At 41.5% G+C, this 16,622-nt stretch overlaps 1 protein-coding gene across 1 annotated transcript in view; it reads right to left on the bottom strand.

The window, feature by feature from the left end:
- The window catches only part of LOC139023512 (RNA-binding protein Nova-1-like), a gene marked incomplete at its 3' end in the record, with an annotated part of 54,191 nt that extends 42,243 nt beyond the window's left edge, over positions 1–11,948 (bottom strand). The window contains exons 1-2 of the mRNA XM_070436805.1: positions 11,750–11,948; positions 850–987 (exon numbers count right to left, since the gene is read on the bottom strand). Coding sequence (XP_070292906.1) covers positions 850–987; positions 11,750–11,906 — 295 coding nt within the window. The remainder of the gene's footprint in view (positions 1–849; positions 988–11,749) is intronic.
- Positions 11,949–16,622: the final 4,674 nt, after the last annotated feature.

The raw sequence follows: 16,622 nt of genomic DNA, 5'->3' as shown, positions 1-16,622 counted from the left end.
TCTTTCTTTTCTTTCTTCTCTTTCCTCTTTTTCTCCTCTTCTGTGGTCTTTTCACTCTCTATCTCAAAAGGCCGTTCACAAATCAGATACTAGTTATATGAATTCCCATAAGGGAGGAGGGTTTGGGATGTTTGGGAAGGGTCCGAGGGTGATGGGGGCTCTTCGCACTTGGCAATCTGCTCTAGCCTGGCTGGAGTATGGGGTTTCAGCCAGGGAGAGGAGAAACATAGAGATGGCCGTTCTTGTTGACAAGGGTGCAGTAGAAGGTATACCAGGATTAAAATGCTCTTCTAAAAGGAGCCCAACATCTGAACTGATTGCACCTTCTCCCATTTACATGTGCAGACATAATATTGAGTGCAATAGAGATAAAAGTACAGTGATTGTTTTGTCTCATAATTTTCAATGTAATCCTTCCTGCTGTGTTGTTCAGAGACAATTTCATCGGGATCACACAAGCTGCTTACATGACAGGCTGGGACACCAGCTGAGGTGCATTCATGTGTCTAGCTGTGCAAAAACGCCATGTATGGAGGAATTAAGAGTTTGGCAAATACAATTTCACATTTAACTAACCCTTTAATCCTGTATTGTGGTGAACTTGACTCTGTTGTTCACTCGCATGTTACATGTGATCCACGGCTGCATGAGCACTGAAGAGAGGCCATGTTTGTTACCCAGTGGAATCAGTTCCAGATACAACACGTCTGGGAAAGGGGAAGTCCTTTTGAGGGGCAGAGGTGAATAAATAATACATATAGGAGACTCTGAAATAAGGTCATTTATATGAAAATCTCTAAAATACAGCGTCTTTGATTGAAATACAGCAGTGGTCAACGAGCCATTCACCAGGTAGAAGTCTCTTGGATTTGGACAGCTTGAGGTGGCGCCGGTTCTTTCTGTAGCTGGACGATGTCTGTCCTCCCTTGTCGATGATGGACCGGCGCATAGGTGGGGATAGCACCTTCAGGAAGGTACTACCTTCCTCTGCAGGCAGGAAAGGAAAAAGAAAGTCAGAATGTAATACACTAGGTGATCAATCTACTGTACAAATCGACGGCCACTATAATCCATCTCTGTTTTGCACAGCCCCACCTCTTCTCCCCCTCAACCTATCCATTCATCTTTCAGGCATCCTTAAACTCTACAGAAAATCATCTTAGTGCATGATTAGATTATGACGACAATCCACAACAACTCTCCTCTTTCTATGCATTTACAGCTGTAAATCATTTCACAAATGGATTTAATCTCATTTTAGCGTTTCACAGAAGTATCTGCTCTTTGTCATCATCTTGGCAGACCGTTATTAATAAAGGGCTATGGGATTTGTTAAATCTAATCAAATAGATGTAATGCTTTTGGAAACACAGTCACACATTGCATAACCATACTCCCATATTTACACCATCTACCCCTACAGTCTGGTTTCCATAAATGTCCCTTACACTTTGGCCAGTTTCAAAACTAGTGTATACATAACAGAGAAAACTTGTACACTGCTCTCAGCTCCTGTTCTTCCGCCCACCCTCCTTGGATATAGGACAAAACAAGAAGACACGCAGGCTACTGTAGTAGGAACACAACTGAAACATCAAAAGCTTGAAGACACGAAGGCGTTGCTTCAAAGTGGGCAAATGGGGGGTTTAGCAGCAGAGAGAAAACGAAGCTACCCACCCACTTTCGGAACAAAAGTGCCTTTGTTCTGTATGGCGATGGCTACCTGCCTGCTGAAGCGTCCACATGCTTCCTATCCAAAACAGTTCAGTGATTGGTCAACAGTAGGGATTCTTCAATTAAGTGTTTGTTGCCATTCAACGATAGACGACTCATTTTCATGAAAAAAATTTCACTTGAGAAATACTGCACCAAACATCCTAGTTAGATGTCAAATTGCGCGACTAAGATCTCCTTCGCAAAAACCTCAAAATGAATGACTAGTTTGAGGAAGTGGCTATGGCATCTCAAGATGGAGAAACAGTTCTATTGTCGCTTTTTTCTAGTTTTTCAAGCGGTCGAGCACACTCACATACCTAGGCGCCAGCCGAACCAAAACATACCAGCAGCATACCACCCTGCATACCACTGCTGGCTTGCTTCTGAAACTAAGCAGGGTTGGTCCTGGTCAGTCCCTGGATGGGACACCAGATGCTGCTGGAAGTGGTGTTGGAGGGGCAGTAGGAGGCACTCTTTCCTCTGGTGTAAAAAACATCCCAAATCCCCAGGGCAGTGATTGGGGACACTGCCCTGTGTAGGGTGCTGTCTTTCGGATGGGACGTGAAACGGGTGTTCTGACTCTCTGAGGTCGGGATTAAAGATCCCATGGCACTTATTGTAAGAGTAAGGGTGTTAACCCTGGTGTCCTGGCTAAATTCCCAATCTGGCTCTCAAACTGTCATGGTCACCTAATAATCCCAGTTTACAATTGGCTCATTCACCCCCCTCCTCTCCCCTGTAACTACTRCCCAGGTTGTTGCTGTAAATGAGAATGTGTTCTCAGTCAACTTACCTGGTAAAATAATGGAGAAATAAAAATGTGGAAGCCTTAATCCAGCAACTGGCCTTAGCCTCATGCCTGAATGTGACTTTAAGGTCTATAGCCTCTTGCCTGACTGTGACTTTAAAGTCTATAGCCTCTTCCCTGACTGGGACTTTAACCCTCAAACTACCGACTTGGGTCATTTTGACCTCATAGGCATACTTTTGACCATATCCCAAATGTGGTTTATTCTATTCTTAATTTGATTTTTAATTTTATGAATTTGTCAATCAACTTTTTCTTAATAAATCTAAATAATTGTGTCACGTTCCTGACCTGTTTTCTGTTGTTTTGTATGTGTGTGATGGTCAGGGCGTGAGTTTTGGGTGGGCATTCTATGTTGTGTGTTTCTATGTTGGTTTAGGGTTGCCTGGTATGGCTCTTAATTAGAGGCAGGTGTTTTGCGTTCCTCTAATTAAGAGTCATATTTACATTTACATTTACATTTAAGTCATTTAGCAGACGCTCTTATCCAGAGCGACTTACAAATTTAGGTAGGTTGTTTCACTGTGTTCGTTGTGGGTGGTTGTTACCTGTCTCTGTGTTCTGCACCAGATAGGTCTGTATCGGTTTTGCACGTTTGTTATTTTGTAAGTTGTTTGTAGTGTTCACTTGTTCTTATAATTAAACATGTTGAGCACTGGCTACGCTGCATTTTGGTCCTCTCCTTCACCCCAGGAAGAAAACCTTTACAAATTGTTTAATATGGACTTTAAAAAAATTCAAGTCCTTTGGGATCATTTTGACCCCAGCCAAAAACACATTTTTCCACCTGTAGAAATTGAATAGATAGGACCTTTATTTTAATTTAGGTTTCTCTGGGGACATAATTACAAGTTATCCATGCCACCAGAGGGTGGAGGGGGACCAGTATCAGTGATTTTGACCAGATAGACAGATCATCTAAACAGCTCCCCATGTACTCACCTAAAATTGTCATTTTTCATACCACGTATCGTACGACACTGTACAAAACCAAAATGACCTTATTTTTGTGAATATAAAAATCTGCCAATGGTGTAAATACTTGATAGAACTGTAATACAGAAATCAGATATGTTCTGAATCCCTCCGACCCTGTTCCTAGAGAGTCACCGTCCTGTAGGTTTTAGCTTCAATCCAAATCTAGCACACCTGATTCTAATAACGAGCTAGTTGATAAACTGAAGCAGGTTAGTTACAACAGAGATTGAAAGGAAAACCGACAGAAGGGTAGCTCTCCAGGAACTGGGTTGGAGATCCCTGTTCTAGGGCAAATCTAAAAAACGATTTCTTTGGTTTCTCCAGAGACATAATATTAAGCTAGACAAATCCTCAGAAGGTGGAGGGGGACCTGTTGGAGTGATCTTAACCTGACAGACAGATCACCTGCAAAAATGGAGCACCTTATGTACTTGCTTATGGTTATAACATGTAACTAGGTATGACCGTGTACAAAATCTAAATTACCTTAGACATATGCTTAGTTGCAGTCAAAACAGCTCATAAAAGTATGTCAGTGGTATGATGCTTGGTAGAATTATAATACAGAAACCAGCTAGCTCCCCTCTGAAAGTACACATAGTGCTGTATTGGTATGTATTTTCTGAAAAATAGTTATTCTACGTAAAATGTTATATAAATACCAGAATTCCTTTAATACCCTCCAATATTCTATATTTGTGCAACTTGTTATGTTTTTTTTGTTGCTATAACATTTATTTTGAAGTGACTTTGAGGATTTGGGTATGCTTTTTGAAGCATCCTGCCAGAGGCCCTATCACTCCCATTGTGTCACTAGCAGTAATGCTAATGCTGGCTGTGGGGTATGTAAATGAAGAAAACTAAGCCATATGTCTCTCAGGATCAATGGGTGAATTCCATTTTGTCCCCAAAATGTAGCATATTTCAAATGCTGGTGTACTGACAGACATTTTTACCACAAGTATGACACAATTAATATTTACCTAACTGAATGATACTACAATCAAATTATGGTAAATCTGCTTTTTAGTGTTCATGTGGATGTGTATAACTGCCATTTTTTATTTCAGTTTTACAGATGCTAATGAACTGTACATTTTCTAAAATAAGTCTGTTTTAAAAAAAAWWTTATCTGAAAATAATTAAGTTGTTATTTTTCTATGATTGTTGCTTTTTCCAATAGTTTCTTCTTGGGGTCAAAATGACCCAAGTTGGTAATACGCGTATGTAAAATATGTTGGTAGTTTGAAGGGTTAAGGTGACATTGTATCCCAGTATCTCAACCAGTCCTCTCCTCCTCTCTTAATATTCCACCACAATTAATCCAGGTTGCCTCCCCCAAGGCGGCAGATATAAATAGGAGTATTATTACGAGGGCATGGTTTTGTGTCACTTCACGACACATGCACATGCACTGTTGATGTGCAAGGTACGCTACGGATGGTACATGCCATAATACCTGTTCCGTACTAACGCAACAGAAATCAATCCACTGTGCAAGGTGTGGAGAAGGTGGTGGGGTGTCATGAGTTGTGACACAATTGCCTTTTGAGTGTTTGCTTATAATGACGGCTACACTCACACTTTGACTTGAGTCACAATAAAATAGCGACATCCCATGCATGGACATTGATGACTTCCTAGCATGTGTTCAGGAGTGTCATGCAATTTCTAACGAAGAACACGGAGTACCTTATAGAGTGTTGGTTGAGGGAGATGCTGAGAGGGGTGCAGGCAGGCAGACATAAMAMGTTTTGGRCTYGCTGGGGGAATCAMCAGCTAATTYAGAGAGTTCATTATCTTTCATCYAAAKACTCACTGGTCCTGCTATAATCTCATTAATCGATGCACCCCCATTTGTTGTGTTTTCTGTGACTGTTTGTTTGTGGGTGGYTGTGTGTGTGTGTGTGTGTGTGTGTGTGTGTGTGTGTGTGTGTGTGTGTGTGTGTGTGTGTGTGTGTGTGTGTGTGTGTGTGTGTGTGTGTGTGTGTGTGTGTGTGTGCAAAGAGTCCGTTTGTTAGAAATATCGTTTTCTAAGCACTGCTGTTCTCCTCAGCATTCTCCAAATCATAAAATTGCACCATTGGCACCGTCTGGGACCTGGTCTGTTGAACCCACCCAAGGGTGATGTACAGAGAGCGCTTTACACAAGGAGGAAATACGATACTTTCCGTTCTAACTGGGAGTAAGGTCATAGCAATGAAATCATGCATAGAGCTGGGACGGCCTTTTAAAGCAAGTTACAGCATTGTTTTCTCCCGCACAGCAATGTCTGACAGTAAGCCTGCTTGCACTGAGTATAAGAAGCAGCAGAACTGCCTGCGTTCTGCGTTGACCCAGATTCCCAATAAAGCCAAGACTGACCTCATTTTGATTGGGATGGGTCTACTTTTAACCAGCCTCAATTAATAATGGAATGAATAAATAATATCAAACACAAACGGGTTCTGCTGCTGCACATGAACCCTCATGCAAACTACACAACACAAGTAGACACACACACAAATACAACAAATACACACACAGACAGGTGGACATACATACATACATACATACTGTATATCCATATAAACATCTCATAAACAGTACACACGCCTTTCATACACAGAGGTTCACTTTTATACATAGAAATGATTTCTAATTGTCTCTGTCTTTAATAATTTGTCATACAGATTTGCCTGTATCATGGCTAGTCCCAGTCGCTCAGATGATAAAACTGCATGCAGCCCGTACTAATCAAGCATGATGACTGTGCACAGTTGCTCGGCTACTCCTGTCTAGACAATCAGCACGCATTCTACATCGATCTCTGATAGGTAACATAAAACCACTTGCTCTAACCCTGTCAAGATATATTTCCCCGACGCTGTCAGAAAATAGCCTGGTCAGGCTGGGGCACAAGATCCTCAGATTGAATTCGTATGTTTTGTGAGAAGAGGCTTTATGCTGAACTGTCGTGAGTTTTAAATAATTGTCTGATACATCCCAGTGAGGACTGTGGATGGATTGATTTAAATGAGCATAGACCTGAAAGAGATGTGATCCGCCCTAAGCAGATGTTAGGCATCAGGATTGTGGTTCCTGGTTGCCAAGGGTCTTTGTTTTCTTTCCTCTCACACAACAAAAACAGGGACACATCCCAGCAGCTACAATTTCTGCCGGAACACAGTCATTTCCCCTCACTTGTCATTGCATAAGACTCAAAGGGATACGTCAAGATGTTGGCAATGAGACCCGTTATCTACTTGTGGATACCATTTTTATGTCCCTGCGAGCAGTTTGAAGGAAGTTGCTAACTAGTGCTAGCGCAATTGCTAACTAGCATGCTAGTTAGCATTGGCTTGCAAAACTACCTCTGACTTCCTTCTTACTGGACACAGAGAGATGAAAATGGTATCCATGAGTTCCTCTGACTGGGGAAGTAGATAAATGGCCTCATTGCCAAAATCCCAAAGTGCCCCTTTAATGGAGGAAAATCAGTCACCTATTCTATGTGTGTGTGTGTGTGTGTTTTTATGCATGTTTGTGTATGCGTGCGTATGTGTGTTTTAGAGAAATGCTTCCAACTCACCACTCCCAATGTGTTCTATTGGGAAAACAACAAAGTGAGCCAGCTAGGTCAGAATACATCCCACATGTCTTACTCCTAGTATCCTTGGCGTTGGATCAGTGTCATTCGTTCGAGGGTGTGTGTGTGTGTGTCATTATGTGTGTATGTAAGGGGTAGCTACAATAAATAATGAATAGGCATCTGACATAATAAACTAGTTTGTAAACACAGCAATCTGTTGCTAGAGGCTCCCAGTAGTCCTGGAGCCCAGAATAGGCTCCATCAGCCTGGACGGTTCAAATCTGGGGATCTGGTGTCGGTGGCTGGGTGGGCTTCTGGGCTAGGCTAAAGCAATGGGGTGTTGGAAAAATGCTATTCACTTAAGCTGGGGAGATTGTGTGGGGGAGCGGGCCTTGGTCTCAACCTCCACTCCTTTTGTTCAAGTTAAATCTCCAAACCAGTTAGTGGACAACCACCTGTCTTGGTTCTATATGGGAGCTACTCTGAGTCAACCCTAGAACATGAATAAGACAAAATAAAAAGTATTTCACATCTGTAGCCATTCTGTTGTCTGGGAGTGTTTTCAAGGTCACCAGTTAATCTGTATGAACCTCCTAGTGGCTGTCCTCTGTTTCTTATGTAGCCAGGCGCTTAATGTGTTTCGGTTTTGTCTAACCAGTGTGTAGCCTTTTCAAAATGTCCCGCCTTCTAGTGTCCACTTTTGAGCCTTTCCGGACACGGCTATCTGAACTACGCTAATGCCCATACTGAGTGGCGCTCCTTCTCCAGCGCGTGAGTGTGTGAAAGGCGCTGTGCATTGTTCGTCGAGCACGGCTGTTTCGAGAGGGGGCTAGATCTTCCCCTCTGCATCGCTCTTTTCATCGCTCTCATCCATATTCATCGCGAGGCCTCTCCTCCACTCAGCAACCCTCTGGAGGAGACAGGCGACTCCTGCGCCCAATTGTAAGCCACCATTTCACCCGCCCCAACCCAAACCCCGCCCTATACAATGGGATTTTTTTTCTTTGACGCAGTGCTAAAAAACAAAAAAAAACAGATGATGAAGTAGAAGAAGCAGCTCCCCCTTCATGTTCATGGTAATCGATGGGCAGACACGGCTGCATGCGGTTGCTGGGGGTAGGTTGTCAATGGCAGCTGGCGATTGATGAGGAGGTGGGTGGAGGTGGAGAAGAGGGAGCAGTCGTGATGGGCTGAAGGAGAGCCCTGATTAGCATGGATAGAGAGAAAGAGAGCGCCGTGCTGCCTAGAAACGCTCAGCTGAAAAACAGCCATGCCGCAGACAAGTGTTTCGGCTACAGCAGCCCGGGCTAACACACACTGGGTGGCTACGAGATTGGTAGGCGATGGGCAAAGCTTATATTTGCTCTTTGTTCATAGTGCTCCTTCAACATCATTGACATATCAATTTGCAAATGTTTATGCAAAGCCTCTATAAAAACCAGCTCTGCTCTCTTTTGGGGGTTTTCACTCTGTGAAAGTGTGACGCATTCTCCTCAGCACCAATGGATAGATCCGGGGGAAGGTAAGTCAGCTCAGCTCCGGAGGGGAAAGCAACACAAAACACTAGCGATGCGATCGCTAATATCAAAGGCCCTGTCCTATAGACCGATGGCTCAGTGCTCTGTATGGTATCTGCCAGATGGGGGTGGGGGGTGGGGGGGTTTGGAGAATAACTACTCGTCTGGGTCCTCATTGTCCTCGCCCCCCCCCCTCTGTTCCCCCTCCACCCTCCCCGGACTTATTCAGTCTCCTCACATCATTTGGCAAGGGCATTAGAAGGCCTCCTCACCACTATCCACTAAAGCCACTTTGGTGCCAGTCCATCCATTTACGAAATGACTTCAACATATCTTATTATAGTGGACAGAGGGGAATATAATGTTTTTATATATAAGAGGGGAGTTGGGCTGAAGACCTATCTTAATATGCGTCCCATGGGTATGCAGTGGGAGCAAGTCAAGCATCTGGATTGTAAAATAAATCAACCCAAGTCAGTGATTTTTCCCCTGATAAGAATGTCACCTTTATGTAACATATAATCATGATTTACAGCCTCTATAGGCTACAGCACAAAGCACTCTCAGACAAAGATGAACATTCAGTAGAGTAGACAATATTTAGAGAACACAACATTCATTGAGGTTGAACTATGTCTAATCCACTTTATCATCATTCCCAATCAATACCCCCTTTAACAATTTCATGCAAAAGGAGTGAAGGTGATCATGTTAATTATGAAATTATAAACAACCAATTGAATATACACAATATATCCAATAGATATGCAAATATTATAAATATGATAACTTGTTAAATTCCACAAATATGAATAGCATGGCAAAATAAGCATGGCAGTTTAACATGAAAATGGATGCTATGGACTTAATTATATAAAACTTAAACATATGCCTATATTTTTTTGCAGATGATATGCTTATAATCCAAGCTACCATGATAGTCCATATACATAAGATGCTCATGAATTGAGATATCTTTAGCTCAATAAAATAGGCCGAAAATGTGAAATCAGATTTAAAGGTTTTCCAAAATAGTTTCAGAAAAGATTGGGTTATTGTAGTCTGCAGACTATTTTTGCCTTTCTTTAGGAACTATTCATATCACTGTCAAACTGCTATAGTAATATTGTAATTTAGTAAGCGAATAGCAAAAGAAAGAAGAATAATAACAAAATCAAAGTGTCTCTCTTACCATGTGCCTCAGAGTGTGATTCCTGGTGAGGGAATACAATGCCTTCAGTTTCAAAAAGGGGCTGCAGGAAGGCCACTATACAGGAAGAGGAAGCACATTGTGTGTGTGTGGCAAAACTAACGTTATCACAAATGATTATGAGGTCCTGTACCCCCCTGTAACTAGCTTCAATGTCCTGAAGTCTACTACTGGTTCTGTTTAACCACAAACAACCTGCACGAGGCCTGTTGATTAAGCTATTGGGCTCCAATATGGACAGGCCGCCAGCTAGCCTACATACAGTATCAATGGTTGCTCTGCTATAGAACACAGTCAATCACTTTGGGGTATTATGATCATGAGGGTATTGTTTAGAAAGGTCTCAGTAAAGCTTTAGTTAACCATTTCTGAATGTTTGTGTGTGATGCAAATATTAAAACATCAAGCTATTGAAGTGGTTGGTAACACTGAACTCGATATAACCGACTGCTATAACGCTTTACTACTTTTTAAGCATGTACGAGCCTTTATAATGTATTCTTATCAAGCTTGTATCTTTCCAGGATATTGCTCTTTATATAATTTCAGAGAAAGCAATTCCAATGTGTAAACAAAAACAATCTCATTGAGTAGATGTGTGTGTGTAAATATTTTGACTGGGCGTCTGTTGACTACAATACTCCATGGGAAAGTGTGGCTACTGTACTCTAGCTGTTCTCATAATCACAGACATTTCATTTGGTCAAATGGATGAGATGTGTGTGTTGGTAATGTCTCCCAAGAGCGCTGCATGGTTTTTAGATATGTGCAGCTGTGCATCGATTCCTTTTAACAAAGCTGTCTCACTTAATTTCCTTGGCAGCGTTTAATCATCGCAATGCATTATGGGAAAGCACTTTTTTGGGTCACTTTATGCTTATTTCTGGTTGTAAACAATATCATGATGTTGTTACGTGTGTGGTAGGTAGGTGTGCCACACTAAAATGCCTTTTCTAAAACTATTTTTTTTTACCTTCAAAAATGTTTTGTAGGCCTATCAAAAGTCCACGAAGACAGGATAAGTAAATACTAATGGTATAGTAATAATGCCAGTAGAGGATGATAATCCTTGGTGCATGACAGCATGTAAACAAAAACCAAATGGTGATTACCTACGGTGACATCCATCTTTGATCCAACTAGTGAACATAATTATGATTGGAATGTATTCAATGGCAATGTAGCCTTTCTTTTAATGCGAGTTGCAGTATTTTTAATGCTACAATGACAATGATGCATAAGCAGTGAATGCATAATAGCAGATGACAATGTTGCACTGAAATGGCGACATATACTGTAAACTCCTGTATTAAGGCCTACTACCAATGGTGTCTGCATGAATGTTACTGTCTTCTTGAGCAATTGCACGCAAAGAGACTAGAGTAGTCTAGCCTATGTGACAGATTATCGACTATCACGCGATTACCCGTCACAAAGCAAGGGATGTGAGCGCGATCAACAATGGAATGTTTTTCAGTTGTTTGTAGTTTCGAGACTGTGTTGTTATTTTGGACATCCACAATTTCCTTTGCGTAAAACTCAAAATGGGTGAAATAAAATATGAATGAAATAACCCTTTTAGGTTCAACATAGCACCTTTTTTTTCTACGAGTTGTACATGAGACCTGAGGGTTCCCTCCAAATCAGCACCCTCTCACTCACCCCCTTCATTGCACTCATTCCATCAACACAAAGGATTTCCCTTATTTTGTAAATAGATGCAATGAAAAAAGACTACAACAAGATGCAATATATTTCAAATGTTGCTTTATACATCACTAAATAACACTAGTTTTAGTGTTGTGTTGAGCCATGCTACACATCAAGATGATAATCAGATAATCAACCTGCCATCCTTTCCTTTTTTCGGTGCTACCCCAGTGTGCGCATAAGGATAACCTGGATTCACACATTCGAAATAATCCCTCGCATCCCCATCTTTTACTTACCTCCCGTGTTTGTGCGTTTAGTGCTGCTAGCCTCGGTTGGGGTCTCCAGTGGTCTTTTACGCGAATCAGGGGGATCCGACTCCATGTGCGGCTGTTGATTGTGATGGTGAGGATTCAAGAAAACCCCGTTTTGTTGTACTGCCCCGCCGGCCATCATTTTTAAAGTAGGTTGGGTGAAAATGCGTTTATCCCTTTATGCAACGTAGCCTCTGTCTCTTATACACATCTAGATGTGTATAAGAGACAGATGTGCGGCTGTTGATTGTGATGGTGAGGATTCAAGAAAACCCCGTTTTGTTGTACTGCCCCGCCGGCCATCATTTTTAAAGTAGGTTGGGTGAAAATGCGTTTATCCCTTTATGCAACGTAGCCTCTGTCTCTTATACACATCTAGATGTGTATAAGAGACAGATGCAACGTAGCCTATTGAAAAAAAATGTCTTTAAATAGACGAAGCGATTCAAGAATCGAAAATGCGTATAGTCTTGCGAATGAAATATCTTGCGCGTTATCCTCGCCTTTTCAGAGAACACCGAGATGCTACGCAGAGTATGGGTTATTTGTTCTAACGGAGGAAGACGATGCTTGCGCTGCGTATGGAACGTAACCTCAACAAAAATCCAATGAACAGATAAATGATGTCCCGTTCCAGATACTTTAAACGTGTTGTAGAAAGTAGGCTAATTTAATCTTCCAATAATTTTTTCATGTGTGTTATTTCACTCCACTGCAATAAAGCGCGTATTCCTATCAGGCAATGGAGACCGATGGCGCTCCTCTCTGTATTGCGGTTAGGCAATGGTCAACAAAATAAAAGATCAAAACAAAAATATACAGACGACAAAGAGGTTAAATAAGTAAAGGGAAAGGAAAAGTGCTGAAATAAAAATATGGTGTTCTATCCGGTCCTCCTTTCGTGCATGAAGACACCCTGCAGTTCGATTTTGGAGGGCAAGGGGTGGGTTTTCAGGAGGGTCCAAAGGGAAGAGAATGCGAGAATGGATACAAAGCTAGAGGGAGATGCGAATTGTTTGTAGTCTCTCAGGAAAGATGCTGCAATCTTTCGTTCAGAGCATCCCTTCGTTGACTGACTGTAGGAGCGCAGGGTATCGGGTGACGTCACGAGGATCAGAATCATCCCTGTCAAATGTTGTGAAAACGAGCCGCCCCTCTCGAAACGCGATTGGATGAACTGATTTTCTCCGGCAAACAGAGTATAAAATAAATGTCACATGATAAAAAAAGAGGAGGTGTCGGGGACAACTAGGTCAATGCTAGAAGGGATACAGATTTGGTCAAATTAACGTCAAAAGTTGATTCTTTTTTTTTTGCATTTTAGCTAACCCTAACTCTTTTCCTAAACTTAACCTAATTATCCTAACCTGCTACGTAAGTTCTAACTTGCTATGAAAAGTCAAATCTGACAAAAGCTGTATCCCATCTAGTGAAAACCGGACAACTAACCGAGGGTCGATGCACAGGAAGATGTACAGGAAGATGTAAATCTAGGCTGATTTGGAGCCGTAACTTCTAACGGCGCTCCACAGTGCCTCATTCACTAGAATTCTTATCGTGCACATTTTATGAAAATAAAAACAGCCACGATGAAGTGGCTTAGACATAGAATACTATTATTATTATTATTAATATTGCCTATTAGGGTAGGCCTAATTATTATGTTATTCGCCTATGTTATAGTGTAGACCTACAGCCTATAATTGCCATAACAGGGTTGACTAAATAGTTATACATAATTACACCCCTTAACAGATTCTAAAATAAACCTTTTTCAAAAACTGCTATACCTATAGGAAAGGAAACTTGGAATATATAGTAGGCTACTACCTGTGTGGAATCCAGCCATCTCCGTGTGGAAGAAACCAAATGGAGGTGATCCTCCGTGCGCGCGAACACTCTGAGCCGGGCTTTACTGCCTCTGTCACACACATACACACTTGCCGGCACACACCCTCTCTCCCTGTCCCTGTCCAGTCCTAGACAGATGCTGAGCGCCCCTCGTGCTCCTCTAGATTCTCGTCAAGGTGACATTACGTCGACCGTGGCCTACACACAAGCAGGGATCTCACACGATTTCACATTGCTGTGAAATTCTCAGCGTTGAGCCATCTCGGTTTTCTCCGAGAATACGCCGCTTGATGTGTAGAAGTACGTGGCAAATCCAAGGCAGATGTATAAAAACATTTTATTGGACCGCCAGAGTTCGGATAAGAAACAATTGCGCAGTATCCCACTTTCTTTCAGCCCATGTTGTGGACCTATACTGTTCAGCTATATTTTTAGTGGTTGCCTGCTACAGTAATATCGAAAATATAAAGTAGCCTAGCCCATAAGCTATTTTTACAATGAGGCATAGTAAGAACATTCTTTGGGTTTTATAAGGCAGGATGTATAGGAGCTAACAGCTGTTGTAGCCTAGACTATTCTGAAGCTTATCTGGTGTAAAGTTTCCTAGATTGCTTAATAAAAAATGTAGGATACTATTTGTACCTGTTGCTAGAAAGGCTGATTATTCTGGCGATGCACAGCACAACATATGATATACATGTATGATATGAAATATGACAAGGTTTCAATTGGTTCCTCATCTCCGGGGCGGACAAGCACCAGAAATCGGTTCTGGCATTTCTAACACACCATTTCCCCCCCTTGAGGCCCACACCAGAATATTTAACTCCTTGAGGRCCCCATTATTAGCCAGATAATTATAATTTTGCTTCAATAAAAATGAGGGGGTTGGGGTATACACACACACAAGCTAAGGAACTGCAGTTCTCTTTGATTACCATGGAGAAAGAAAAGTACTCTTTACAGCTGTGACCCTTTGGCATTATTCAAAACTCTGGACTGTCTAGGCAGGCAGCAAGGCTGACTATAGCTGAGCCCAGGGCCGGCCCTAGGCATAGGCGACATAAGCGGTCACTTAGGGCCCCCGTCGAAGCTCACATCCACTGCAAATGTACTTTCTATACCTGTGATATGTGGTTGTCCCATCTAGCTATTTTAAGATGAATGCACTAACTTTAAGTCTGCTAAATGACTAAAATGTCACTCCTCCCCATGCAAAATGTGTAGAATTGCAGGAAACTTGCTTTAAAACTGKAACATTTTCTCTACGCTCCATTGCAAAATGTGTAGAACAGTAGGAAATCAACTTTCGAAATTAAATCTCTCCACTTTAAAGCGGTGGTGCACTAAAATATTTTGGCCGCTAGGTGGGAGGCCCCCCAACCAGGGACCCTAAAAGGCTAGGGCCGGCCCTGTCTGAGCCTACTGAATCGCAGATGGAGCCTGTTGGATTGGCTCCCCATGTGGTAACTAGGGTGAGGAAGCAAGATTGGACTGTGAATGTTATGTTTTCTCATTATTGTTTTCACATTTAGATTTTTGATTTAGTTTTTTAGACCAAAAAAAATCCAAATGATATGCTGTGGACTTTTGATTTTGACACACAGGTTTCAAACAATAATGTAATATCATGTAATATCATGTGTCCGCACATTTTAAGTCATAGGTCACAATAGAAGTCCCCCTAAAGAAAGGTGTCAGGCCACAATGCCATGAGAGCACAGCAGGTCCAATAGAGGGGCAGATGAGACTGGAAGAATCTTTAACATAGCATGGTCTGGTACAAAGGCTCCCCTGAGAAGGGGAGAATAACAGAGATAAGAAATATGCAATAAGGAAAAGCAAAAATGCTGTGTACAGGAGGACCACATAAATACCAAAACAAGTGCAAACATTGGACAAGGCAATTAGAACGATAGTAAACTATCAGGAGGTTGATAGAGATCGTTCATGTAACAATGGCAACTAGATCCAATGCCACCATTAAAATAACTGTTTTTTTCAGAGTGATTTGGCACGTATTATGTGTAGGTAAAGCCACCAATATCAGAATTTTCCCATCAAAGCATTGTATTCATCTGGTAATTCTGGACAGATGGTCCGGGGTAAAACCCTCCATTCCAGCAATATGGGTTTATGAGCTTTCACATAAACCCATCCTTCTGTGCTAGAAGTAAAAGGCTAAAGCCTGCTTGATGTAGACCAGCAGCAGATGATTCTCCATGCATAACCCCCATCCCATTGTTTGGAGGGATCCCCATCTGCCCCCTCCTACATGGTGTTGGGACTACTGTTCCCTCCTGACCTGCAGCATGAAAGGAGCTGGTCAAATAGCCACATCTGGTGTGATCATCTTTATGTTATTTAAGTTATTCAAGTCTCCATTATGTACTTTTATTATTTATTATCATCATTATTATTATTAATAATAATAATTGTATTATTCAACTACATGAAAATTAGGTCAAAGTTGTATGCAAGAGTTTTATTATTAAATCGTATTGTTATTTACTGTTATGTTTTGTAGATATATTTCATATTTTTTCTGGATCCTTGATCCAAAAAAGAACTGTGTTAGAATCTACAAACCCTCATCATTTTGCATTATAGCCCTATCCACATTGTGATTGGTGAAAGTAAAAGTAGGCTATCGAGAGGTGGAACTAGGATTATTATACAATGTCACCCCCTAGTGGTTAAACTGACACAGTTTATTCTACAGCTAAACTACTCTAGATACAGTATGTAGCAGCATCCAGTTGCAGTCGCTGACAAACATGGCCCCCGACTAATGTTAAACCTTTTAGGCTACAAAAACTACTGCTACCGTTTTGTAAGATATATTCAAAGTACAGGTTCTAGGCCCATTTATAGGGAACATTCAGATATTTGAAAAAAAACAAGCTTTGTTTATTAAAGGTTAGAGGTTTAGGTTTGCTTGTTTGAACCAGGTTAAGGCTACAGTAAAACACATTGACACAAGTACACAAATATCTCAGTTCCTTTC

Source organism: Salvelinus sp. IW2-2015, linkage group LG4p (genome assembly GCF_002910315.2).
Source record: "Salvelinus sp. IW2-2015 linkage group LG4p, ASM291031v2, whole genome shotgun sequence".
Lineage (NCBI taxonomy): Eukaryota > Metazoa > Chordata > Actinopteri > Salmoniformes > Salmonidae > Salvelinus > Salvelinus sp. IW2-2015.
The sequence above is the reverse complement of the archived record's forward strand: the minus strand, read 5'-3'. Positions and strand labels throughout refer to the sequence as shown.